The 26481-nt window shown below is 42.0% G+C and overlaps 2 protein-coding genes across 2 annotated transcripts in view; one reads left to right on the forward strand and one right to left on the reverse strand.

Annotated features, from left to right (window-relative positions):
• Window positions 1-1867: 1867 nt before the first annotated feature.
• Window positions 1868-26182, reverse strand: LOC134336679 (complement C1q and tumor necrosis factor-related protein 9B-like). Its single transcript, XM_063031037.1, has 5 exons — window positions 26113-26182; window positions 19403-19481; window positions 15713-15774; window positions 12217-12375; window positions 1868-2852 (listed from the first exon to the last, which is right to left on the reverse strand). The coding sequence occupies exons 4-5, from the start codon at window positions 12308-12310 to the stop codon at window positions 2101-2103; spliced, it is 846 nt and encodes a 281-aa protein (XP_062887107.1). The 5' UTR covers window positions 12311-12375; window positions 15713-15774; window positions 19403-19481; window positions 26113-26182; the 3' UTR covers window positions 1868-2100.
• LOC134337000 (collagen alpha-1(X) chain-like) overlaps window positions 23013-26481 on the forward strand; it is a 61368-nt gene continuing 57899 nt past the window's right edge. The window contains exon 1 of the mRNA XM_063031740.1: window positions 23013-23267. The gene's annotated coding sequence lies outside the window, so the exon portion shown is untranslated. The remainder of the gene's footprint in view (window positions 23268-26481) is intronic.

A 26481-nucleotide genomic window follows, 5' to 3' on the forward strand; every position in this document is an offset into this window, starting at 1 on the left:
AATCAGACTACTTGGAATGAGTATTAAGAAAAAATTGAGGAATTTCAATCTGCAAAGTGGCACTCAATCATATTAGTTAAAATGTGCCTATTTTTTTGAAGATACTGGTTATTTATTAGATGAAGTGGAAGGTTGGGTTAGTAAGTTTGCAGATGTTACAAAATTCGGTGGTGTTGTGGATAGTATAATAGATTGTTGTAGGTTACAAAAGGACATTGATAGGATGCAGAGCTGGGTTGAGAAGTGGCAGGTGGAGTTTAACATGGAGAAGTGATACACTTTGGAAGGTTGAAATTGAAGGCAGAGTGCAAGGTTAATGGTAGGGTTCTTAGCAGTGTGCAAGTACAGGGGGATTTTGGGGTCCCTTACCTTGCAAGTTGATAAGGTGGTTGGGAATTTTATCAAGTAGAGTTTGGGGTGTAGTTCAGTACAGGTTGGACAGTGGTTCAGTACAGGTTGGGTGTGTGCATTGTGCAGTCATTGTACCTATTGAGCAGTAAGGGCAACCCCTAAAGTTAAGCCCTAACAGGAGTGTATCACTCTCTTGCATCCAAACAAATATCAAACGTTGAACCTTCTTCATTACAAAACGTACAAATTCCATTTGAAACCTCTGGGCATGAAGGCAGGATTTAGTTTGTTGTGTATCTTTGAAAATATCAATACAATTAAGGTTTCACAGAGGAGTACACTCGGAACAAAAAACAATCAAATGAATCCAATTTCATCTTGTTTAACTTACTCAGTTTTTATTATGCAGCTGACCTAGCTGTTCGTTGCTAAGAATAGGTTATTTTAAATGTTTGGAGAGTTAAATACATATTTACTTTGTAATTGAACAATTACTGTTAAAAATGGGTCCTGATCTAAATAGAGAACAGCAGCTCAAATGAGATGTGCTAAATCAGATTAATCCAGACGTGGTATTAATACAAAGCAGAGACACTATCTGCAGTATCTTTTTTCCACAATTTATTTATGATAAGATCAAGCAGCAACGTGCAAATATTGGACTCTCAGACAAAGAGGATCATAACCCACTGTCATCTGTAGACATTGACTTAGGTTGTAGATGATTAATTTTTGATGAAATATTTGGTAAACTTTAACCAGATTCTGTCTGTCCTTTCACACTGAAGGGTTCTCAATGGCTGAGAAGTTTAAGTTGGTTGAAGGCAACATCTGTCACTTACAACTGATACACATGAACACAATTCAACAGATTGAAACCAATATAGTTCTAATGTCAAAAGATGCTGGTGTGTTAAAGCCAACATTTGCTCTTTTTTTTACACAGCTGCAAGGACCAACTATTAGCCTGAGTAGGAAATTTTAACATGGCCTGAAAAATGCATGGCACTTTAAATTAACATTATATAAAAGAAAATTTCAGCTGCTTGACAACAAAGGGAATGTGCATGGAGGCATTTCAGTTACAGTGTGGCCAGACACCCACACAGCTTAGAAGAAAAGTGGTTAAAACCATCAGTTTCTTTACATGCCTGAGAATGTTTGAGTGTATTTTTAAGGTCAGGTTCAATGGTGACAGAGTGTACAATTCTATCAGGTACAATAACTGTCCATCATATCGTTACCAACATTAAGGACTTGTTCATCTCAAGTTGTCTTTTACTGATATTTCTCACATTCACATTTCATGATGGGACACATGTAGTGGTCTCTTTGCTTTCTGACCTTCCAGCTTTCACAGTCTGACATTATACTGTACAGATCAAATTGCTGATCAAACTTTAAAGCCTGAGGTGTGATTTTCCCCATAAAAAGTATTTGGGGTTTATCAGTGGAGCATCTGTAAGATAAAGGGAAGCTTGGAAATTTATCTAAAACTGGCAATCTTGAAGCAAACTTAGGTTTTTCTTTTCTTGCAAAAAAAAAGCCCACAAATAAATAACGTATCCCATACTCCCAGATCTATAAAACTGAGTTAAGGACATTTTATTGTTTTCAGATTGTTTAATGGGTATATTATAAAAATATAACACATGCCAGTGAAAATAGTGAATATAGGTAGTTGCTAAGATCAATATTGGAATTAGATATACATAAAATGTGAAATTGCACCTGCAAATAATTACATCTTTATTTGCGGTCATAAATCAAGTAACCCATGAAATAACTGTTATGGCAAATACCAGTATCAGAATCGATAGGCTGTACCCAGACTTTGTCACCTACTTTGAGTTCCACAATAGTTCCAACAGTTGACATTTCAGGATATAAAGAATATGGCTGGGAATTGTGGTAAATACGTTGGTCATTTACCATTATTGCAATCTGTGCATTTCCTGTTTTCACTTCAAAATATGCATGGAATGCATAGACACCAGCAATGCGACAATTAAATGTACTGTTCTCAGTATTATAGTCGCCATCTTCATTATACAGAATTTCGTGGAAGTCTATTGGGTGGTTACTGAGAACACTGCCAGTGCCAAGTTTGACACAAAAAGCAGACCTACTCCAGGTAATGGAGAGTCCTGGAGTACCTGGTTCTCCAGGATCACCTGCTACTCCTTTGTATCCTGGCTTTCCTCGTGCGCCTTGAGCTCCAGGTGGTCCAGTTGCTCCAGGATCACCATAAGTACCTTTTGCACCTTGGAGGCCATTCTTGCCATTCGCACCTCTTAGTCCTGGTAGTCCAGGGAGACCAGTGCTTCCTTTTGTTCCTGGCGTCCCACTGGGACCTCCTGCACCTCTTGCACCTTTACTTCCAGCAATACCACAAGGTCCAGTTGGTCCCGTAGATCCTGCTTCACCTGGTTCACCTTTTGCTCCCATTAGACCTGGCTCACCTGGTTCACCTTTAGGTCCTGGAAAGAACTTTGGTCTTGCTGGAAACAAAATTTCAAAGTTTAGTTAAAAACCTGATTTTTAAAAAAATTTCATAAAGCAATATATTTTCTTCTATAAAATGAGTGGGAAATTCTTGCAAGCCAATAATTCCAGGCATGTATTCAGATATGTATGTCATAGAGTCATTGAGCATTATAAGCTAGAAACAGGCCTTTCAGCCCATCTAATCCATCTGGTCTTCTGCTTAGTCCCATCCATCTGCACCCAAACTATAGTCTTCCAGACCTCTCTTATCCATGTACTGTACATATTCAAACTTCTCTTAAATGTTTCAATTGAACTCACATCTATCACTTCCTCTGGCAGCTTGTTCCACCCTCACATAACCCTCTAAGTGAAGAAGCTCCCCCTCAGATTCCCCTTAAGTATTTCACCCTTTACCCTTGAACCTATGACCTCTAGTTCCAGTTGCACCCAATCTGAGGGGAGCAAGCCTACATGCGTTCACCCTATCAAAACATCTTATAATTCTGTATACCTCTATACATTCACACTGTGGGTAATGCAGTAAGCAACATGGTTTTAAGACATTTAAAAAATATAATGATCCTCAAAATCAGTGGATCCCAGACAGCAGATTCAGGCTGTGAGTACTGTTCCCCTGTAAGAAAACAGAAACATGGAAAGGCACGATTGAAATGCAGAGAACTTAGATCCCTACTCCCAATTATCTTGCTGGCTCTGGAAAATAAAAATTGAAGACCTCAGAACAAGATTGTTGTATGAGAGGGACATCAAGGACTGCTGTGTATGTTGCTTCAGAGAAACATGGCTAACCCATGCCATTTTGAACACAGCGCTGAATAGACTGCACAACTGACTCTTTTAAAGGTAAGGGAGATGGAGTATGCTTGATGATCAACTCATCATGGTGCACAGACATGATGGTTCTGAATCAGTCCTGCTCAATCGACCTGGCACATCTAGTGGTCAAGTGTCATCTATTCTATCTGCCGCGGAAGTGTCCCACTATCATCTTGGTAGTGGTGCACATTTCACCTCTGGCCAATGTTAGGAAGGCACTGGAAGACTGAATGTGGAGCAGAAACCATGTGCTTCAGCGGAGCTGTTAATTGTGGCACCTTTAAGGGTCACTGGCATGGCCGAAAACGTGCCAGGAGAGCGGGGATCCAAATCAGACTGAAACGCAAAAGGATGAGGCCTCTTCTGCCCAGCATCTTGTTGGTGAATGTGCAGTCACTGGAAAATAAGATTAACAATGTCAAGGTAAGGCCATTGTTTCAAAGGCAGATGATTCAGATCTCGATTGATGGCTGTACTGAGACTTGGTCATTAGCAGACATGCCAGACGCAGCAATCAGACCTAAAGGTCTTAAAATTTTTGGAATGGATCAAACCATGGACTCTGGTAAGGGAAGTGGTAATGTCGTGTGCTTTTTGGTCAATTCTCTTTAGTGTACCAATGGGGGGGGGTGGTTATGTCAGCCTCTTGTTCCCCTGATTTAGAACATCTAACAATCAATTGTAGACCATTCTATTTGCCTCAGGAGTTCTCATCCGTAATCCTGACTGCAGTTTCTATTTGCCTCGGGAGCTCTCATCTGTAATCCTGATTCCAGCAGCCGCCTATAAGCAAGCACTCACAACTCGACACAATGATGTCTGCAGACAAGAAACAGCCCATTGTGATGCATTTCAAGTTATAGTCAGAGACTTCAACCAGGCCTTTTAGAAGAAAACCCAGCCCAATTATCTGTACCTGTTGAACCAGAGGTAACAACACACTAGACCACTGCTACACTATGATAAGGCCTACCATTCCCTTCCTAGACCACATTTTGACAAATGGACTATTTGACTGTACTCCTACCACCCACATACAGACAGAGCCGAAAGAGCAAGGCCTCAGAGATTAAGACAACTAAGAGGTGGTCATGGGAGGCTGAGGAACGATTACAGAATAGCATTGAGCCAGTGGACTGGGCAGTGTTCAAGCACTCATCTGTGGATCTTAATGACTACACCAGGGTTGTAACGGACTTTATTTAAACAGCTGTAGATGAGTGTGTACCCACAAAATCGTTCAGGGTTAACCCCAATCAGAAACCCTGGATGAACCATGAAAGCCGGAATTTGCTGTTGGCCAGATCAGAGGCATTCAAGTCAAAAATCAAAAATGCTACATGAGGAGCAGGTCTGATCTCTGGGAAACCATCTCATGGGCAAAGTGGAGATTCCAGCCTAGACTGGAATCAATGAGGAATGCTCCACAGCTATGGCAGGGTTTGAATACCATAACCTCTTACAACATTGAATTCAGTGATATGGGGGACAGAAGAGCTTGGCTTCCAGATGAGTTCAATGCTCTCTATGCTCGCTTTGACTGCCAGAACATGGAGGAACCATCGTACACCCGCACATCTGATGATCCTTTGGTCTCAGTATCTGAAGATGACTTGCGGGCTGCCGTCAAGAGGACGAATCCAAGGAAAGCACCTGGTCCGTACAGAGTACCTGGCTGAGTAGTGAAGACCTGTGCTGACCAACTGGTTGGTGTATTCTCTTCAACTTCTCGCTTCAGCAGTGTGTGGTACCCATCTACTTCAAGCAGAATTCAATCATACCGGTGCCTAAGAAGAATGTGGTAACATGCCTCAATAAATAGTGCACAGTGATGAAGTGTTTTGAGAGGCTCATGTTGAAGCATATCAGCTCCTGTCTGAGTGGTGCCTTGAATCCAAACTAATTAGCCTACTGGAACAACAGGTCCACAACAGATGTCATCTCATTGGCTCTTCACAGAGCTCTGGGGCATCTGGACAGCAAAGATGCATACATCAGGATGCTTTTTATCAACTACAGCTCAGCATTCAATACTATCATCCCCTCAAAACTGATCAGTAAACTCCAAGGCCTGGGCCTCGATACCTCCTTGTGGAATTGGATCCTGGATTTCCTCATTTGCAGACCCCAGTCAGTTTGGATTGGCAAAAACAGCTCCTCCACGATCTCCATCAGCACTGGTGCACCGCTGGGATGTGTACTTAGCCCTTGCTCTACTCGCATTACACCTATGACTGTGTGGCCAAGTACAGCTCCAACACCCTATTCAAATTTACTGATGACACCACTATGGTGGGCCATATCAAAGGTGGTGATAAATCTGCATACAGGAAAGAAATTGAAAACTTGGCTGAGTGGTGTCATAATAACAGCAACCTCTCACTCAATGTCAGCAAGACCAAAGAACTGATTGTAGACTTCATGAAAGAGAAACTAGAGGTCAATAAGCCCGCCCTCATTGGAGGATCAGAGTGGAGAGGGTCAGTAAATTTAAATTCCTGGGTGTCACTATCTCAGACGACCTTGGACCCATCATATAAATGTAATTGCAAAGAAAGCATGACAATGTCTCTACTTCCTTAGGAATCTGTGGAGATTTGACATGACAACAAAAATCTTGACAAACTTCTACAGATGTGTAGTGGAAAGTGTATTGACTGGCTGCATTACAGCCCGGTATGGGAACACCAAAGCCTTTGAGTGGAGAATCTTACAAAAGGTAGTGGATTCGGCCTAGTACATCATGGGTAAAGGTCTCCCAACCACTGAGCACATCCACATGAAACGTTGTTGTTGGAAAGCAGCATCCATCATCAAAGATCCTCACCACCCAATCCATGCATTTTTCTCACTGTTGCCATCAGGTAAAAGGTACAAGAGCCTCAGGACTCGCACCACCAGGTTCAAGAACAGTTGTTATCCTTGAGCCATCAGGCTCTTGAACAAATGAGGATAACTATACTCATCTATTGAGATGTTCTATCAACCAATGATCTCACTTCAAGGACTCCTTATCTTGTTATTTCATGCTCTCGTTATTTATTGCTATTTATTTATATCTACATTTTCACAGTTTGTTGTCCTTTATGCTCTTGCTCTTTCACTAATCTTGTTTACAGTTACTACTCTATAGACTTACCAAGTACACTTGCAGAAAAAAGAATCGCAGAATTGTATGTGGTGACGTGTACTGAATGTACTCTGATAATAAATATTACTTTGAAATGTGAACTTTGAGGAACTGAGTACCATGAACAGCAATCACAAAACAATGCACCCCGATGCCTTTCCAGTCATTGTGGGGGATTTCAAACAGGCCAACTTGAAGAAGTCTCTGACAGCTACCACTAACATATCACCTGTAGAAGTAGAGGATTATTGTTATACACCATCAAAAATGATTAGTGTGCCATCCCACACCCTGACTTTGGAAAATCTGATCACCTAGCTGTACTTCTACTCCAGGCATATGGGCAGACACTAAGGACTGCTGCACCAGTGGTGAGGATCAAGAAGGTATGGTCACGGGAGGCAGAAGAACACTTACAGGACTACTTTGAGTCAGCGGACTGGGCTATATTTGAAGATTCATCTTTGAACCTGAATGAATACATCACAGCTATCTCCAACCTTATCAATATCTGGGTGGATGAGTGTATGCCTTTGAGAAATACTGGACATACCTGCAGGGTGAAACCTAATGTAAGTAGCTGTGACACACATCAAAGTTGCTGGTGAACGCAGCAGGCCAGGCAGTATCTCTAGGAAGAGGTACAGTCGACGTTTCAGGCTGAGACCCTTCGATGCTGCCTGGCCTGCTGCGTTCACCAGCAACTTTGAAGTGTGTTGCTTGAATTTCCAGCATCTGCAGAATTCCTCGTGTTTGCATAAATAGCTGTGATGCTTCACTTCCAGATGAGATCAATGCCTTTTATACACACTTTGAAAGGGAGAATAAAACTGCACCTGTGTGAATTCCTGTAGCTTCTGGTGACCCTGTGATCTCCATTTCAGAGCCAGTGTCAGAAAATCTATTGAGAGGTTGAACCCGCTCAAGGCATGGTGTATCTGGTAGGACACTGAAAACCTGTGCCAACCAACTGGCAAGAGTGTTTAAGGACGTCTTCAAACTTGCGCTGCTGCAGTCAAAAGTTCCCACCTGCTTCAAAAGGGCAGCAATAATACCAATGTCCAGGAAGAGCAGATTAGCTGCCTCTACATCTGTCACCAGTTGCACTCAAAGCTAATATAATGAAGCACTTTGAGAGGTTGGTCATGGTCAGAATCAGATCCTGCCTAAGCAAGGAGATGGACCTGCTGGAATTTGCCTCTTATCACAATAAGTCTATAGCAAATGCAATCTCACTCAGCTTTGGAACAGCTGGACAATAGCAATACATATGTCAGGCTGCTGTTTCTTTATTACAACTCAGTGTCCAACACCATCATACCCTCAGTACTAATCAACAAGTTCCAAAACCTGAGTCTCTCTCCCTCCCTCTGCAACAGGATCTTTGACTTCCTCTCTGGGAGATTACAATCTGTGTGAATTGGAAAGAGCATCTCTTCCTCATTGACAATCAACCAGGTCTCACCTCAAGGATGTATGCTTAACCCACTGCTCTACTCTCACTACACCCACGACTGTGTGGCTAGGCACAGATCAAATGCTATCCATAAATTTGCTGGTAACACAACTATTGTTGGCAGAATTTCAGATGGTGAAGAGGAGGCATACATGAGTGAGTTAGATTAACTGGTTGAGTTGTGTCACTACAACAACCTTGCACTCAACATCAGTGAGGCCAAGGAACTGATTGTGGACTTCAGGAAGGAGAAGTCAAGGGAACACACATCAGTCCTCATCAAGGGATCAGTAGTAGAAAGAGTGAGCAGTTTCAAATTCCTGGGTGTCAACTTCTCTGAAGATCAATCTTAGGCCCAACATATTAATACAATTACAAAGAAGGCATGACTGTGGCTAAATTTCATCAGTGGTTTGACAAGGCTTGACACAACACCAAAGACTAGCAAATTTCTACAGATGTACCATGGAGAACATTCTTATTGTAATTTATAGTTATGTACTGCAATGTACCATTTCACCGATGGTAGTAATGTGAAGAGGGCATATCCTGGGTGATGGGGGATACCACCTCTCTGAGGCATCACTCCTTGAAGGTGTTCTGGATGCGAGCAGGCTAGTGCTCAGAATGGAACTGACTGAGTTTACAACTTTATGCCGTTGATTTCAATCCAGTGCAGTCCCCTCACCATACCAGACAGTGATGCAGCCTGTTAAAATGCTTTCCACAGTACAGCTGTAGAAATTTGCAAGCGTCTTTGATTACATACTCAAATTCCTAATGAAATATAGCCACTGTCTTGCCTTCTTTGTAACTGCATTGATATGTTGGGCCCAAGATAGATCCTCAGAGGTATTGACATCTAGGAACTTGAAATTGCTTACTTCTGATCCTTCAAGGTGGGCTGCTGTGTGTTGCCTCATCTTTCCTTTCTGAAGTCCACGATCAACTGTTTGTTCTTACTGACATTGAGTGGGAGGTTGTGCTATGACACCACTCAACTAGCTGATGCATCTCACTCCTATGTGCCTTATTGTTACCATCTGAAATTCTGCCAACAAAGTATTAGATCCTTATTTTGCCAACAATAGTTATGTCATCAGCAAATTTATAGGTGGCATTTGAGCTGTGCCTAGCCACACAATCATGGGTGTAGTGAGAGTTAAGCAATAGACATAGACAATAGGTGCAGGAGTAGGCCATTTGGCCCATTGTGATCATGGCTGATCATCCACAATCAGTACCCCGTTCCTGCCTTCTCCCCATATCCCTTGACTCCACTATCTTTAAGAGCTCTATCTAACTCTTTCTTGAAAGCATCCAGAGAATTGGCCTCCACTGCCTTCTGAGGCACAGCATTCCACAGATCCACAACTCTCTGGGTGAAAAAGTTTTTCCTCAACTCCGTTCTAAATGGCCTACCCCTTATTCTTAAACTGTGGCCTCTGGTTCTGAACTCCCCCAACATCGGGAACATGTTTCCTGCCTCTAGCGTGTCCAATCCCTTAATAATCTTCTATGTTTCAACCAGATCCCCTCTCATCCTTCTAAATTCCAGTGTATACAAGCCCAGTCGCTCCAACCTTTCAACATAATTCAGTCCCGCCACCCCGGGAATTAATGGGCTAAGCACACATCCTTGAGGTGTGCCAATATTGATTATCAGCGAGCTGGAGATGTTATTCCTCATCTTCACAGACTGTGGTCTTCCGGTGAGGAAATTGAGGATCAACAATAAAACGCCCAACAATCTCTAGAGTTTATAGACGATAGTGTGATTAACAAAAAGAAAGAACATCCACTGAATGACAGTTCTGTGGTTAAAATCACTTCGTTAATGAGGCCAGAAGATTTGTTCAAGCTGATAGGAAGCAACAGTAATTCAAATAACCACCTGTTACAGCACTGGTGTGCAGGAGAGCATCTCTGAATGTACAACACATTGGACCTTAAAGTGGATGGGCTACAGCAGCAGAAAACCACAAATCTACATGCAGTGGCCACTTTATTAGGTACAGGAGGTAGGTAATAAAGTGGCCACAGAGTGTAAAACACAACATTAACTCTATCAGCTTAAATGAACTTAACTGATGCAGAAACTTGCCTTGGGTTCTGCTATAGAGGGAAAAGGCACTTTTTATGATGTCTGGTAAAAAATGGGACAAAACATAGTTTCTTTTATAATTATCCTGTCTGGGATTCATTTCAACTGTTCTTCTCAAAGTCCTTTTTCTCTTCCAAAGAAAACTTTATAATTCATCATTGTATCTAACCCACTGGACAGTCTTAAAGATTGGAACAAATGAGAAGGAAAACAGAGGAATAATTTTGCTTAGCATGATCATTTAGTATAGTCTTCATAAGCGGTATGCTGGTACTCAGGCCTGATATGATATGCATCTGGAAAGTGTCTGTAGGGTGCAAAATGCCAGAAAATGCCTCGAGTATTGGTTCTACAACCATGTCCAAGCAGATCTTTGTAAATTGAAAACTAGCAAAGAAAGAATTCCACAATTTCCATGAAGATCAATGAATAATATCTGGTGATAGAGTAGAAAGAGGGATGCTTTTTGTTTTGATGTTTGATGTGAACTCTTCATCAGAAGATCATTCTGTTCTTCATTGAATTAGTGCTTTGAGGATCTTTTTCATTAATCTTAACAAATAAGATTTTAGACTAATGTTTTGTCTGTTTACATTGTGTCATTCTCTATTGCTCATACTCTGGTAAATTTGGGCTAGATGGAAGTCCCCTGAAATGTATGCATTCATTTCTCATAAAGAAGCACATTTGTCTCAATTTTGCCTTCCCACTGCTACTTTTTATCGGTTGTCATCTGATCTTGCTCCTCCTCAGTAATGCTTAGTTAAGTTCACAGATTTCCTTGTTGGCTGCTTCTGAGCTATTACACAGCCCAGTTATTCTCCCCACTCCAAGAATACACTTGCATGCTAATATTTTGACTGGATGTGCCTTTAGTAAAATTTACAGTCATCCATTAGATAGCATGCTCATTATAAGTTATTGAAGCTTCATCTATGTTAGGATTTGCTAAAACTTTATTGAGGAGTGCTTTGTGAATGTAATAACTAGCTTTCTGCTCATCTCTAATACATCACCTTTTAGCTCTCAACATAAAGAGGAAGGTGCATCTGCTGGTGTATGGGACATGGCAAATTTTAGCTGGTTTGCAGATATTCTTGAGTAACATGAATAAGCTTCAAAAGTTGATAAGAGAAAGAATTTGAAGAAAACTCTAACTTTATTAATAAGAGTGTAACGATAAAGATTTAGATTCGATGTGAAAGGGACCTCTTCATCCAGAGAGTAGCAAGTACCTAGAATGCACTGTCTGAGAAAGAGGTTGAAGCTGGATTGATGACAGCATTTAAGAAGTATCTAGATGAGCACTTGAATATCTAATTCATAGATGGCTATGGACCAAGTGGTGGGCTATAGGATTACTACACAGGATTCCCCACTGGTTGGCATCAATGAGTTAGTCCCAATGATCTGTTTCCATGTGGTAGAATTCTATTATTCTATGAACAACGACATCAGTGGCAACATAAATTCTGACTTCTGTGCAGGGATGCATATACTGTAGGTTCTGTCATTATGACCTGGAGATGATTATACTACATATGAAAAATCTTTTCTTCCATTCTGTTTGTGGTTCTCAAGTTGAAGTTGCATTTCTCTGGCATCCAGCTGGAAACCCAAAGGATATGGATTGCATTCTGAAATACCAGCCTTCCAAGTGCAACCTGCCCTAATTTTTATCATAATTCATGTAGTGAAAACACTAACAGACATCATAGATAGTTTGCTTGATACTGGACTATGGAACGAATCCTGCCAGAGAGATAGAAGTTACAATTGGCTATGTACTATATTTTGTGGGAATGTTATGTAATTGGTCCTGTGAAAATAAAACATTAGTGTGCTTACGCAAACATAGTGGTGCTTGGCTCCATCGACCCCATGCATCACAGATGATTGTTTCACTTCCCAGTAGTTCATATCCTTTTTTACAAGTGTACATAGCCTTTCTATGCAATAGCACGTAGGATCCGTGTGCAACAAAGGGAACGGTGCCACACCTTTTAACTAAGATCAAAAGTGAAGTTAGATTCAAACAAGTACACTTAAGTAAACTTAAGCTTGGTATCCCCATTTCTTGTTCATATTAAACTCTCCAAATCTTTTTTTCCGTAAACATTAAACCCTCTGTATGCCCCAATGAATATTTAAAAATATATTTTTGGTTTACTTATTTTTTCTCCACTGAAATTTTCATATTTTCCCCTTGCAGATGAGCATGAAGTAAGGAATTAAACATTGTTCCAAGGTTTGTAAAATTGCTATATAGTTAATATTAAAGAGTTTTTATTGAGCTCTCTTTGGTCTCTTGCAGAGTTGGTTAATTGTCATACATGTACTCAGAATACAGCAGATTATTCCCATGGACAGTAATGCTGTAACCCTCCAGTTTAAGGGACATAATTGGGGTGTGCATTTCGAAGACAGTGACCACAACTCCCTGACCTTTACCAAAGCCTTTGAGATGGATAGGAGCAGATGGTATGGGAAAGCACTTAATTCAGAGAGAGGGAATTATGGTGTTACTTAGGAATGGATGTATTCAAGGAAATGCATAACAGAAATATGAAGGTTGATTGGGGAGTGCTTGCATGAGATTCTGGATAGGTTTGTCCAAGGCAGGGAAAGGATAGTCGAGTGAAGGACCCATAGGTAGCAAGACATGGAAAATATCTCATCAAGAGGAAGAAAGAAGGCTGAAGACAGGGTTTCAGAATGTTACAAGGTAGCCAGAAAGGAGCTGAAGAATGGACAGGGGAGCTAGAAGGGGCATGAAAATGTCCTAGTGAGTAGGATTAAGGAAAACCTCAAGGCATTCTATGCATACATGAAGAATAGGAAGACGGCTAGAGTGAGAGTAGAACTGATCAGGGATTGAAGAGGAAACATGTATCTGGAGTCAGAGGAGTTATGGGAGGTCCTTAATGAATACTTTGCTTCAGTATTCATCAGTAAGATTGCCTGTGATGTTTATGAGGGCAGCATAAAACAGACTAATAAGCTGGAATGTATCAATGTTAAGAAAGAGGATGTGCTGGAACTGTTGAAAACATTAGGATAGGTGAGTTCGCAGCACAGGACAGGATATAACCCAGGTTACTTCAGGAAATGAGGGAAGAGGTAGTTATACCTTTAGCGATGATCTTTGCATCCTCACTGGCCATAGGAGTAGTACCAAATGATTGGAGGGAGGCAAATGTTATTCCTTAGCTCAAGAAGGGGAGTAGAGATAACTCTGGGAGTTATAAATCGGTGTGTCTTACTTCAGTGTTGGGCAAATTCTTAGAGAAGATATTTAGAACCAAGATTTATAAACATTTGGAAAAGCATTGTCTGATTAGGGATAGTCATTATGGCTTTGCTAGGGGCAGATCATTCCTCACAAACCTGACTGAATTCTTTTAGGATGTGACAAAGCACATTGATAAAGGTAGAGCAGTGGATGTGGTGTATATGGATTTTAGTAAGACATTTGATAAGGTTCACCATGGTAGGCTCATTCACAAAGTCAAGAGGCATAGGATCTAGGGGAAATTGACTGTGTGGATACAGAATTGGTTTGCCCATTGAATGCAGAGGGAGGTTGTGGACAGAGCATATTCTGCCTGGAGGTCACTGTTCAGTGATATTCCATAGAGTTCTCTTTTAGGATCCCTGCTGTTGTTAATTTTTATAAGTGACTTGGATGAGAAAGTGGAAGAGTGGGTTAGTAAGTTTGTAGATGACACAAAGGTTGGTGCAGTTATGGATATAACAGAAGGTTTTTGTAGGCTATAACAAGACATTGACAGGGCGGCGAGCTAGGTTGAGATGCGGCAGGTGGAGTTCAACCCAGAAACATGTGAAGTGATATATTTTGTAAGGTTGAATTTAAAGGAAGAATTCAGGGTTAATGGCTAGAGCTTTGCAGTCCGGATTGATAGAAGTGTACAATATGATAATGTCATAATTGGGGCATTGGGAGCAGACTCATATGCAAGACACAGACACTGAAGTACTAGGTACAGGACAAGGTTTATCAAGAAAGCAAGGGGAGTCAGAAACAGACAACGCTGGACATGGACACAGGCCCTGGACGAGACAAGGACACCGGGCCTGGGCTAGGATTAAGACTAGGAAAGTGGGACGAGGACAAGGAACTTGGAACTAGGAGCCTGGGCTAGGACTACGAGCCAGATACTGGACAGGAACCTAGAAACTGGGTCTTGACTCGGGCTTGGACCCCTGATCTAGGCGAGGACAAGACGTGGCTACAGGACTGGATGTGGAACTCCTGCACAGGACGAGGCACATGGACAGGACGAGAACACAAAGCTTTGACTTGGACAGGACGAGGTTCTTGGACGTGGATTGGACAGGATGAGAGACTCCTGGACAGGATGAGAGAACTGCAACACCGGCTGGGCGAGGTACTCTAGCACAGGACGTGACTCTTAGACTAGATTTGGCTCGGTTCTTGGACTTGGCTTGATTAGGCTCTTGGGTATGGAGCCAGGACCCTTCTAGGATGCAGGGCCGGGACCCTTCTAGGACGCAGGGCCAGGACCCTCCTTGGACACAGGGGTGGGATGCTTTCTAGAGAGCAGGGCCGGGACACTTCCTTGGACGCAGGGGTGGGATGACTGCCGGGAAAATTGTCAGGGATTCAGATTGGGAGGAGAAGCGAACAGTCTAGCCAGGAATCCTTGGTTTACAGAGGTATTTATGTGCCAGCACAAAATGAGAATCAGGTGCCTCAATTAAGGCACCCAATGAAACAAGGGAAAACAGGAAAACCCGGATCGATGAACTGGACTGTGAACCGGAATGTGGATTTCACGGACTGAACCATGACAGACAAGTGTCATAGATTGAGTGGACAGCCAGAGATATTTTCCAATGGGTGAAGTGGCTAATATAAGGAGGCATTTTAAGGTGATTGGAGGAAAGTATAGAGGGAATGACAGAGGTAAGATTTTTACACAGAGAGAGGTGGGTGCATTGGACGTACTGTCAGAGATGATGGTAGATGCTGATACATTAGAGCCATTTAAGAAACTCTTAGATTGGCACGAATGATAGAAAAATGGAAGGCTATGTAGGAGGGAAAGGTTGGATTGATCTTAGAGTAGGTCAAAATGTCAGCACAAGGATCTGAACTATGCTGTAATGTTCTATGCCCGTGCTATAGCCCCTCAAGTTCGGATATGCTTCAAATGGAGTTAGCAACAGGCACCACTGGAGATGGGATCACTGCTTGGGCAGTGATGGCAGCTCAGTAACAGACAAAGGCATTTTCTTTTGCTTTTTTCCTCTTTCCCCTCACAAATTCCAGGCTTTTGGCTAACATTCTTTTTAAACTCACAGGTACTCTTTTCGCGATCATCAGTGTCCCTGTCAAGATTCTCAGAATGTTGAATTCCAGAACTAGAAGAATAAAAAATGAATGGGTGAAGTGATCCTACAATTTGAATGTCATTGCAGAAGAATTCTTGACATGCATAATAGTTTTTATTGACTTTTGACAACTTATCAATGCTTACTTTCTGAGTAAAACGAAAATTTCATTTTCACAACAGAAAATTCTGGACCATCAATAGCCCCCTGTCAAATCCTGACTATCAAATATCCTAACAGTCTCAAGGAGCCCATTCCAGTTTTTTAACTTTTCCAATGAAGCTAGCTTTCATGTTCATCCTCATTTGGGAATCATCTGGCCCCTAATTCTCATTAAAGTTGGACCTCTTAATAAAATAATCTTTCTCCATTAACATCCCTATTTTATCTTATCATTCAGTAATGTAATAGTCCTAAATCTCACTTTGTTTTAGGAAACACAAATAATTTGCTTCTGCCATTTTCCTGGCAGACTATTCTTAACAATTTTTGTCACTGTTCAATTTTTGTTTCTGACAGAAAGTTAACATTTATAAATTAAGCAACAAGCTTGTACTGCAAACTTTATTTGTAAAACAACAGTTACATAAATGCTAAACATTTATTTTAAAAGATATTGAAAATGACACTAACAACAAGCAGTACCCTGCTATGAGCATAAAACTGGTGGCGACAAAGCCTTTTAATTCAAATTATCAGTAATGCTGCATCAAATCATACATACTATGTTGTGTTTTTGGGACTTTCCATGGAATAATTTCCATATCATCCATGGGATGATGCAGCAAAATGTTTACTCTAGTCAGAGTCTGAATTACAATAATATTCTAAATGAAATAGTTCCTGCTCAGTTGTTCTTTTCTCTATTTGCATCTCTTTATTGATAGCTATCCTAATTATCCATCAGAATTCACAAGTGCCTCAAGTTTGAACTGTTGTTCTCTGAGGAAACTTTCAAGCTCTTTAGTTTTTGAATTTGGGAAGCTAAGATAATTTTTCTCCTCCCACTGTTCTGATCTATGCCTAAAAAAAAACAATTCTCCTTTGCTTAGCTAACATGAGGGATCCTAGTTTAGGGAACTGAAGGAAGACCATTTAACTGCCTTCCTCAACTTCAAATGGGCTAGCTTCCCCATCTTACTTGCTCTGCTGTTTCCAGACCTTCATCTTCTAACATCTTGTACTGCTTTTCCCATGCTACCTGCTTTCCAAATTCACCTTGCTATTCCCTATCCTCTTCTTTGCCCTCATCTCCCATCTCTCACAATTTCCTTTTCCTACCTCCCCATCATCCTCTACTCCATTTCTATCCCTATCTCTCTAGCCCCTGGCTGCACCCTTCTGCTTCAGTATGAATCTGAAAAAATGTATCATTCAACCCAATTGTAGGAATGACCCATGTCCAAAATGTTTAATTGCTGTTTTTTCTATTATAACAGCCTTCACATATCTATCAGAAACAGTCTGCTCCTGGATTACTCCAGCAAACTAATTCAATGAAAATTTTGCATAGAATCTCACAGTGGCTGCCTGTGTAGAACGAACTTGGTCTGACCATCTTAGTAAGCACTTAAGGTTAAAATAGAAAATTGTATCACTGCACCATATGACCTAATGGACCAAAAATGACCAACACATGTAAGCTGATGCATTCCCTTTCTTCTTCTACAAAGGTACAATTCAATTCAATTCCCCTGGTGTCCCAACCAGCTCACTGCCAACCCACCATCCCAGCTCCTCTCATGCCCTCTAAGATCTCATGCCCTCTAACAGATCTACTCACGCCTGCTTCACACAGCATTCCTTTCTGTTTTTTGAGCTTCTGTCATTTTTGAATTACAATGTATCAATTTTGTAATGCAAAGTGTTTATAGTTGCAAGTGGCATTACAAGTATCAGATGTTAAAGATATGAATAATAATGCAGCTTTTCTGTATTTTCACAAATAATTTCCCAGATTATTTTTAGTTCAGAAATAACATTGGACCAAATTTTAAATTAATTTAAATAATTATGCAATGTAGGTAAACACAGAAATCCATTGATTAATTGGCTGCAGATTCTCACATCTTTTTATAAATAATATTACCAAACTCATTTTCAATTTGTCACAGTAGTATAGGTGATTGTGATGGGCTCAGCAGAACTGAAGTGCTGTACAAAGGCCATGTCTCTATTTGAGATGGCTATCTAAAATCAAATGGCTAACATACTGAGAGTTAATCTGAACCATGGTATATAAGATGAGGCCAGAAGTTTCTGTAGACCCAGGCAACTTCTTTCAGTTTGTCCACAAAACAGCTTCTTCTTTTTTTTCTCATGTGTCTCTTTTCTCTTCAAGGTGATTGGGGTTCTGTCGAGGTCCGTGATTTACAGCTGCAGCTCAAACCATGGTTCTCCTTGCATGGTGAGTTCTCACTCTCGGACTCGCCATGCATCCTGCCGTTTCGATATCTCCAGATGAGGCATAGAAAACGTGTGCCTTCGGGGTGCAGCCATATGGATGACACAATTCCTTGTCGATGTCGCCGCCTGAAACGTCAAGGCAGCAGGTGGAGTATGCTGCTGTCAAAAGAAGGCCCTGCATGATCTGTTTCTCTCCTTCCCTCCTTCTCTCTCTCTCTCTCTCTCTCTCTCTCTCTCTCTCTCTCTCTCTCTCTGTCCATCCCTCTCTATCTCTCTCTCTACCTCTCTATCTCTCTCCCTCTTTTGATGGTGATTGAGAGTCCGGGGTCTCGGACAAACAACACGGCATATTATAACATCGAAACAGTGAGCTGCTGGTCTCCACTCTCATTTGTTGCAGGAACAATACCACCATCTGAGCCTGTTGACATGTTGAAGTGTTGGGATGGACGGTAGGTTTGTGAAGAACTCCAGATCATGGTTTCTTTGGAAGCCTTGCAGCTGCTTGCACAGCAGGAGGCAGTCGATGCTTTTGCTGGAGCAAGTAGGAGGAGGGGGAAGGGGAGGGGAGGGGGAGGAGGCGGGGAAGGGGAGGGTGAGGGGGAGGGGAGGATTGATGTTTTGCTGCTGCTTATGCATGGGCGAGGGGCTACAGGGTCTTGACATTTCTGTCATTCATTCTTTAAGGTTTTTTCAGTTTTCTGGATGTCTGTGAAGAGTAAGAATTTCACGTTGTATACTCCATACATTCTCTGATATTACATTGAACCCGAACAGTAAAACGTTCTCAACTAATACAAACTATATTTGATTCATAGGCATAAAACTAAACCTATCAATTGCAATATCTGTCCCTTTTCAACTATATACATAAATTCTGTTTAATTCTAGATTTGCATAGAGCACCAAAATGATTGTACTACACAAAACAGTGATCAACCAAACAAATGATGCTAATTTGTTAGTTGGCACTGCGGGTTTTGATTTCAGTATTAATTTTGAGTCACTATTAATCTGAATGACAAAAGGCCTGGATTTACCAGCTACTGACTAAAAGGCCTACTTGATGGATGTGAGGCAAATACAACTGCAGTGGAGGGTCATTTTTTAAAACATGTTCTGTCCATTGTATGTAAGTGATTCTGATATCCATCATTACTGCAGTCCAGAAAGAATGGAATTTTATTCCTATGATTGTCTCTATTTACAAACAAGTTAATGGGAATAGAAGGTAACACAGGTAAATACCTACTTTTCATCATCGAGGTAGCCTTTTTCCACTAGACCAGTGGAATCCTGTATACTAATAGGTGTAGGGTCAGCTTCAGAATCTAAAATGCAACAGACACACAATTTACATTGCTGCCATAGTTTGTACCTCTGATCAATAATTGTTGTTCAGGTCTCAAATAGCTGAATTCAACAGTGGCCTATAAGGAAGAAGTCATCACCCTGACACAGTGGTGTCAAGAAAACAACCTCTCCCTCAATGTCGCAAAAACAAAGGAGCTGGTTGTGGATTACAGGAGGAATGGAGATGGGCTAACCTCTATTGACATCAATGGATTCCCTCGGGATCAATAAAGTATGACTATGACTATGGATCTGGTGTTGAGAGGGTAAACAGCTTCAAGTTCCTCAGCATCCACATCACCGGGGACCTCACGTGATCTGTACACACCAGCTATGTGGTGAAAAATGCACAACAGCACATCTTTCACCTCAGACGGTTGAGGAAGTTTGGTATGGGCCCCCAAATCCTAAGAGCATTCTACAGGGGCACAATTGAGAACATCCTGACTGGCTGCATCACTGCCTGGTTTGGGAACTACACCTCCCTTAATTGCAGGACTCTTCAGAGAGTGGTGCAGACAGCCCAGCGCATCTGTAGTTGTGAGCTTCCCATGATTCAGGACATTTACAAGGACAGGTGTGTTAGAAGGGCTCGTAGGATCATTGGGGATCCGAGTCACCCCAACCACAATCTATTCCAGCTGCTACCATCCGGGAAACAGTACCACAGCATAAAAGCCAGGACCAACAGGCTCCGGCACAGCTTCTTCCACCAGGCCTTCAGACTGATGAACTCACGCTGATTTGAGTGTACTCTATACATATTACATTGACTATTATATTTATTATAAATTATTATAAATTACTATGATTGCACATGGCACATTTAGATGGAAAAGTAACAAAGATTTTTACTCCTCATGTATGTGAAGGATGTAAGAAAGTTAATTCAATTCAATGTGTTTTGTATGCTGTATTGGACCATTGGGACAGAATTAGGCCATTTGGTCCATTGAATTTGCTCCACCATTTGATCATGGCTAATTTATTTTCCCTCTCAGCCCTATTTTCCTGCCTTCTACATATAACCTTTGATGCCCTTACTAATCAAGAATGTATCAAGCTGTGCTTTAAAATATTACCTAACGACTTCGCCTCTACTGTGTTATATTCATTGCCTGTAGCAATGAATTCCAATACGTAATTCATCACCTTCTGACTAAAGAAATTCCTCTTCATCTCTGTTGTAAAGTAATATCTTCTGTTCTGAGGTCCTCTAGTCTTAGATTCTTCTATTATTGGAAATACACTCTCCACACCCTCTCTCTCTAGGTCTTTCAGTGTTCTGACCTCAAAACATGTTTCACCCTGTCTGCTATGCTGGTTTCAATGAACACACACAATTAACAGAGGAGTATTATTGTTCATCGTGAGCAAAAAGAAAATAATCTATGGTATTATGTGGTTCCACTTCGTAGGAATACAGCATAGTATCACACTAAGGCAAAAATCAACAAAGACACAAGCAATGCCCTCAGGTAAAGTAAGAAAGCAAACCAAGTGCAAAAACAATCCTGTACAACAATGAGCCACCTTCTCTGCCATGCTGAGTCCTGGTTTAAGTTCTGTTTTTGTCACCCAATGGACCTCAGTGCTGTTTAAGATCCCCAAATTTATTCTGAATTTGAAAGCCATGTTGGAGTTACAATTTTCATTTTGATAGCAAATAAGTATCATGCATGGTATGTCTGTCCATTTTGATAGCACTTTTCATATTGCATAACTTACTTTGCATTCACAGGCCAATATGGAATGCACTGAGATAGGTGACACAGTCAGAGACTTGTGTTAGTACATGGTATGGGAACTGGCGAGGAAGACCACCCCTCCTCCAAATGACCAGGTGCTGTGTCTTACTGTGGCCGATGTGAGGAGAACCCTGTGCAGGGTCAACCCATGGAAGGCTGCTGGACCAGACAATATTCCTGGAAGAGTGCTTAGAGGATGTGCAGACCAGCTAGCAGAAATTCTCACTGACATCTTCAATATCTCCCTGAGCAGTGCCGTTATTCCTACGTGCTTCAAGGTCGCCACCATCGTCCCCGTGCCGAAGAAGTCTTCAGTGTCCTGCCTCAGTGACTGCCGTCCTGTTGCACTCACATCCATCATCATGAAGTGTTTCGAGAGGCTCGTCATGAGGCACATCAAGACCCTGCTGCCCCCCTCACTGGACCCCCTGCAGTTCATGTGCCGTCCCAACTGTTCAACAGATGATGCCATTGCCATCACCCTCCACCTGGCCCAAACCCACGTGGACAAAAAAGACATGTATGTTCAGATGCTCTTCATAGACTTCAGTTTAGTATTCAACACAATCATTCCTCAGAAAACTGATTGGAAAGCTGAAACTGCTGGGCCTGAACACCTCCCTCTGCAACTGGATCCTAGACTTCCTGACTGGGAGACCTCAGTCAGTCCGGATTGGAAACAGCATCTCCAATACCATCACACTGAACACGGGGGGACCCCCAGGGCTGTGTGCTCAGTCCACTGCTGTTCACTCTGCTGACCCACGACTGTGCTGCAACACAAAAGAGATTGTTGTTGACTTCAGGAGGACACAGAGCGACCACTCTCCACTGAATATCAACAACTCCTCCGTAGAGGTCGTTAAGAGCACCAAATTTCTTGGTGTTCACCTGGCGGATAATCTCACCTGATCCCTCAACACCAGCTCCATAACAAAGAAAGCCCAGCAGCGTCTCTACTTTCTGCGAAGGCTGAGAAAATTCCATCTCCTTCCCCCCATCCTCACCACATTCTACAGAGGTTGTATTGAGAGCATCCTGAGCAGCTGCATCACTGACTGGTTTGGAAATTGCCCCATCTCAGATCGCAAGACCCTGCAGCAGATAGTGAGGTCAGCTGAGAAGATCATCGGGGTCTTTCTTCCCGCCATTACAGACATTTGCACCACACACTGCATCCAGAAACCTAACAGCATTATGAAGGACACCACGCACCCCTCATACAAACTCTTCTCCCTCCTGCCAACTGGCAAAAGGCACCAAAGCATTCGGGCTCCCACAACCAGACTATGTAACAGATTCTTCCCCCAAGCCATCAGACTCCTCAATACCCAGAGCCTGGACTGACACCAACCTATTGCCCTCTACTGTGCCTATTGTCGTGTTTTTATTATTTATTGTAATGCCTGCACTGTTTTGTGCATTTTATGCAGTCCTGGGTAGGTCTGTATTCTAGTGTAGTTTTTGTATTGTTTCATGTAGCACCATGGTCCTGAAAAACATTGTCTCGTTTTTAACTGGGTACTGTACCAGCAGTTATGGTCAAAATGACAATAGAAAGTGACTTGACTTGATGAAAATAATTTCTCCAGATTCTGCTCTTGTTACCTTCATTATCTCAGGTAGTGCATTGAATGCACACGTGGGTCCATTTTTACAAAAATTCTTCATGAGATGGGGCTTTGCTAGTCTGGCTGTCCTTAAATGGTCCTGAATGAGGGATATACTTCTGGCAAGATGGCGGCGTGTTCGGTCTCAGTGGCTTCGACAGCTTCAACAATAGGTGCTACTGTTCAATTTGAATGTATTTCTAATGATCATAAGATCCTGTTACACATTAAGAACTTAAAGCACTCCAGGTCTACACCATCACTGAGCTGCTCGCTGGCAGAGCTGATGAAGGGGCTGCACAACATGCTGCTTACTGAGTTGATGGAGGCCTACTGCCCAATAGCGAGTGGCCATCATAGTCACCTTTCTTGTGATCGCAAGACTCCCATGGACATTGACAATCAGGTATGGCGCAGTTTGACTTGCTGATTTATTGGATGACAGAGGGGCGGATGGTGGGGGAGCTGCACGGTTATAGCAAGGACTATGTTTCAAGCTATGCAGCTGCCGGGAGCAAGGGTGTGCTCCACTGGGGGGGTGGGAGTGTGAGGTGGTGAGGGGTAGTGTGATGCTACACACAGAATGGAATTGGTGCTATGCTCCCAGGATTTCACTTGGCAGAAGACAAACTTTGTTGTGGTCAACTGCAGATTTTTTTGGCGGCATTTAAGGGACTCAGGGCTTCAAGCCGGGGGCCTGCCTGCTTTACAAGCCACCGGGGGAGAGGTGTTCAAGCTGGGGTGGCATAGCACAGTTGTAATCAACTGAAGATTTCAATAAACTGAAGGGTCTGGACTATGTACATATATATTTTGTGTGGTTGTATTTTACTGATATTCTATATGTGCTTGTTTATGAGAGGACTGGGCCTCAGCCTACAGTGTCACCTGGGATGCTTCGAGGCCAGTGAGCTCTATTGTGGTCAACTGATGTTTTCGATGGGCTGGGGGTCTGGACTATATAAATGCATATTGTGCGTTGTATTTTACTGGTATTCTATATGTGCTTGTTGTCTTGTGTGTGCGAGGACTGGGCCTCAAGCATGGTGTCGCCTGTGGGTTCAAGTATTCACTTGGCAGGAGACGGGCTCTATTATGGTTGACAGTGGATTGATGGTACGAGTTTTGGCGTTCTTTTATTGCATAATTGTAGTACCATTTGTGCTTGCTATCTTGTGCCTGCTTTGTGCTATGTGTGACTGTTGGTACTGTGTTTTTCACTTTGACTCCAGAGTAATTCTGCCTACTTAGGTTGTATTCATGTATGGTTTTATGATAATTACACTGAATTGAACTAAGAGTCGACCATAGTGATTGCCTGCAATTACATTTAATCTGGACAAGCTAAGAATGTCAGATTTCCATCTCTGAAAGTAACATGCTGAACAAGATAAGCTTTTACAACTATCCTACAGTTCCACAGCCACCATTAAAGAAGTTATTTTTGAATTCTACATTTAATTAATATTCCCCTAATGCCTTGGTGAGATTCAATCTTGTCTCTCTAGGGCTCTAGTTCAGCAAGTAATCGACTATGCTAGCACAGTCTGCAGATTGTTATAATTAATTTCATAAGTTCTATATAATTAACAGAACAATTTGTGAATTCTTTCATAAGTTCACTTACTGAGGGCTGAGACCTCACTGGTTCTGCTTCCTTATCTGATGATCTCTGCCTTGGTGACTGCAGTCTCCAGGCACTGTTCCTTCAATAATCCTGGCATCTTGCTTCCTGTGATGCCTAACTTCCCGTAGGGGTGCATGCTACTGACAGACAGGCACTTTAAATGCAACATGCCACCATCAGGGTGGATGCACATTTGCCGCTAGTTTCTTAAACATGGTTCCAAGTGAATTCTAGGACAAGACTTGATGCTGTGATGAAGCTTCAATGCAGAAGCCCATCCCTTTTCTCAAGTGGTATGTATGCATTTCCCTGATTAACACGATGTGTTTCAGATACTCTCGTGTTGTAGTTACCTTTATTGTGTAAGCATTTTGTCATTATCAGTACTTTCAAAGAAAGTGCTGTAAATGTAGCTATTGTGCTGATGATCATTTCCATTCTGATATGGATGCTACATATTTCAGAACATCTGATTTGTAAGATCCACTGATGCTACTCTAATCTGCATCTCCCTCATTTCTCGTGCTCAACACATTTTCACGCCTCCGTAACAGTGATAAGAGTTCCTCTTGTCCTTACCTACCACCTCATGAGCCTCTGATCCAAGACGTCATCCTCCGCAACTTTTGTCATCTCCAAAGGGATCCTACCACCAAACATACCTTTACCTTCTCACTTCTCTCCACTTTCCACAGGGATCACTCCCTTCGTGATTCCCTTGTCCATTCATCCCTCCCCACTATTCTCCCACCTGACACATATCCCTGCAAGCAGCCAAAGTGCCCATTCACCTCCTCCCTCACCTCAGTTCAGGGCCTCCTAACAGCTGTTCCAGGTGAGGCAACACTTCACCTGTCAATCCGATGGGGGTTATCTATTGTCTCCAGTGCTTCCGATGCAGGCTCCTCTACACTGGTGACACAGATCGTAAATTGGGGACCACTTCGTCGAGCACCTCTGCTCCACTTGCTAAAATTGGAACTTCCTAGTTGCCAAACCTTTTAATTCTGAATCCCATTCCTGTTCCAACATGTTAGTCCATGGCCTCCTCTTGTGCCAAGATGAGGCCACCCTCAGGGTGGAGGAGCAAAACTTTATATTCCATCTGTTTAGCCTCCAACTTGATGGCATGAGTATTGATTTCTCCCTCCTGTAAAAAAAAAATCCCTCTCCCTCTTCTATTCCTCAATCTGGTCCCTTTCCTCTTCTCACCTGCCTATCACCTTACCTCTTCCTTTCCTTTTCTCCTATGTTCCACTCCCCTTCCCTAACAGATTCCTACCTCTTCTGCCTTTTATCTTTGTTACCCACCTGGCTTTACCTATCTGGCATCTTTCTTCTTCCTTTCTAGTCCTGAGGAGGGGTTTCAGCGTGAAAACTCAACTGTGTATTCACTTCTATAGATGCTGCCTGACCTGCTGAGTTCCTCTCAGCATTTTGTTTGTGTAACTTCGGATTCCCAGCATCTGCAGAACTTCTCGTGTTAATGAGTTGTGAGAAATTTTGATGGTATCTCAGTTGGTCTTTCCAATTCATAGCAATTGCGTTTCTGGGAAATTAGTCATGGATTCTCCCACTCCAAGATATTTTGCTAGAATGGGGGTATTTTTGATCAGACCCTTACCTGCCAGAACTCCATAAATCTGAGAAAGGTGAAGCCAGGTGAAAGACACACTCAACAGCCAAAGGGGCACCATTCTGAAAGAAACATATTCAGTACATGAATTAGGGCTGACAGTTTTAAGACTGAAAATTAAGAAGTACTGAACTATACTATACAATAGAACTAAATAAAGTATTCAATAACTCTCACAGATAAAGCCAAACTCTAACAACTCACAGGGACCAGCAATTATATCTTAAACTATTCCCTCTTCCAAATCATTAATCACAATCCTATAGTGTTCCGATTGCCTTTTCCCTATCCTAGTCAAATATTACTTTCAAAATGTCAAAATCCTTGTTTCCATCGTCATTATCCTAGCTGTCACTT

This window comes from Mobula hypostoma, chromosome 23 (genome assembly GCF_963921235.1).
Source record: "Mobula hypostoma chromosome 23, sMobHyp1.1, whole genome shotgun sequence".
NCBI lineage: Eukaryota > Metazoa > Chordata > Chondrichthyes > Myliobatiformes > Myliobatidae > Mobula > Mobula hypostoma.

Bases quoted from the DNA above. Each gene is read 5' to 3' on its own strand.
- LOC134336679 (XM_063031037.1), bottom strand. From the start codon at position 12,310: ATGTACACTTGTAAAAAAGGATATGAACTACTGGGAAGTGAAACAATC. The intron at 2,853-12,216 runs GTAAGCACACTA...TTTTGTTTCCAG, and splicing joins CCAAGCACCACTATGTTTGC to CAAGACCAAAGTTCTTTCCA.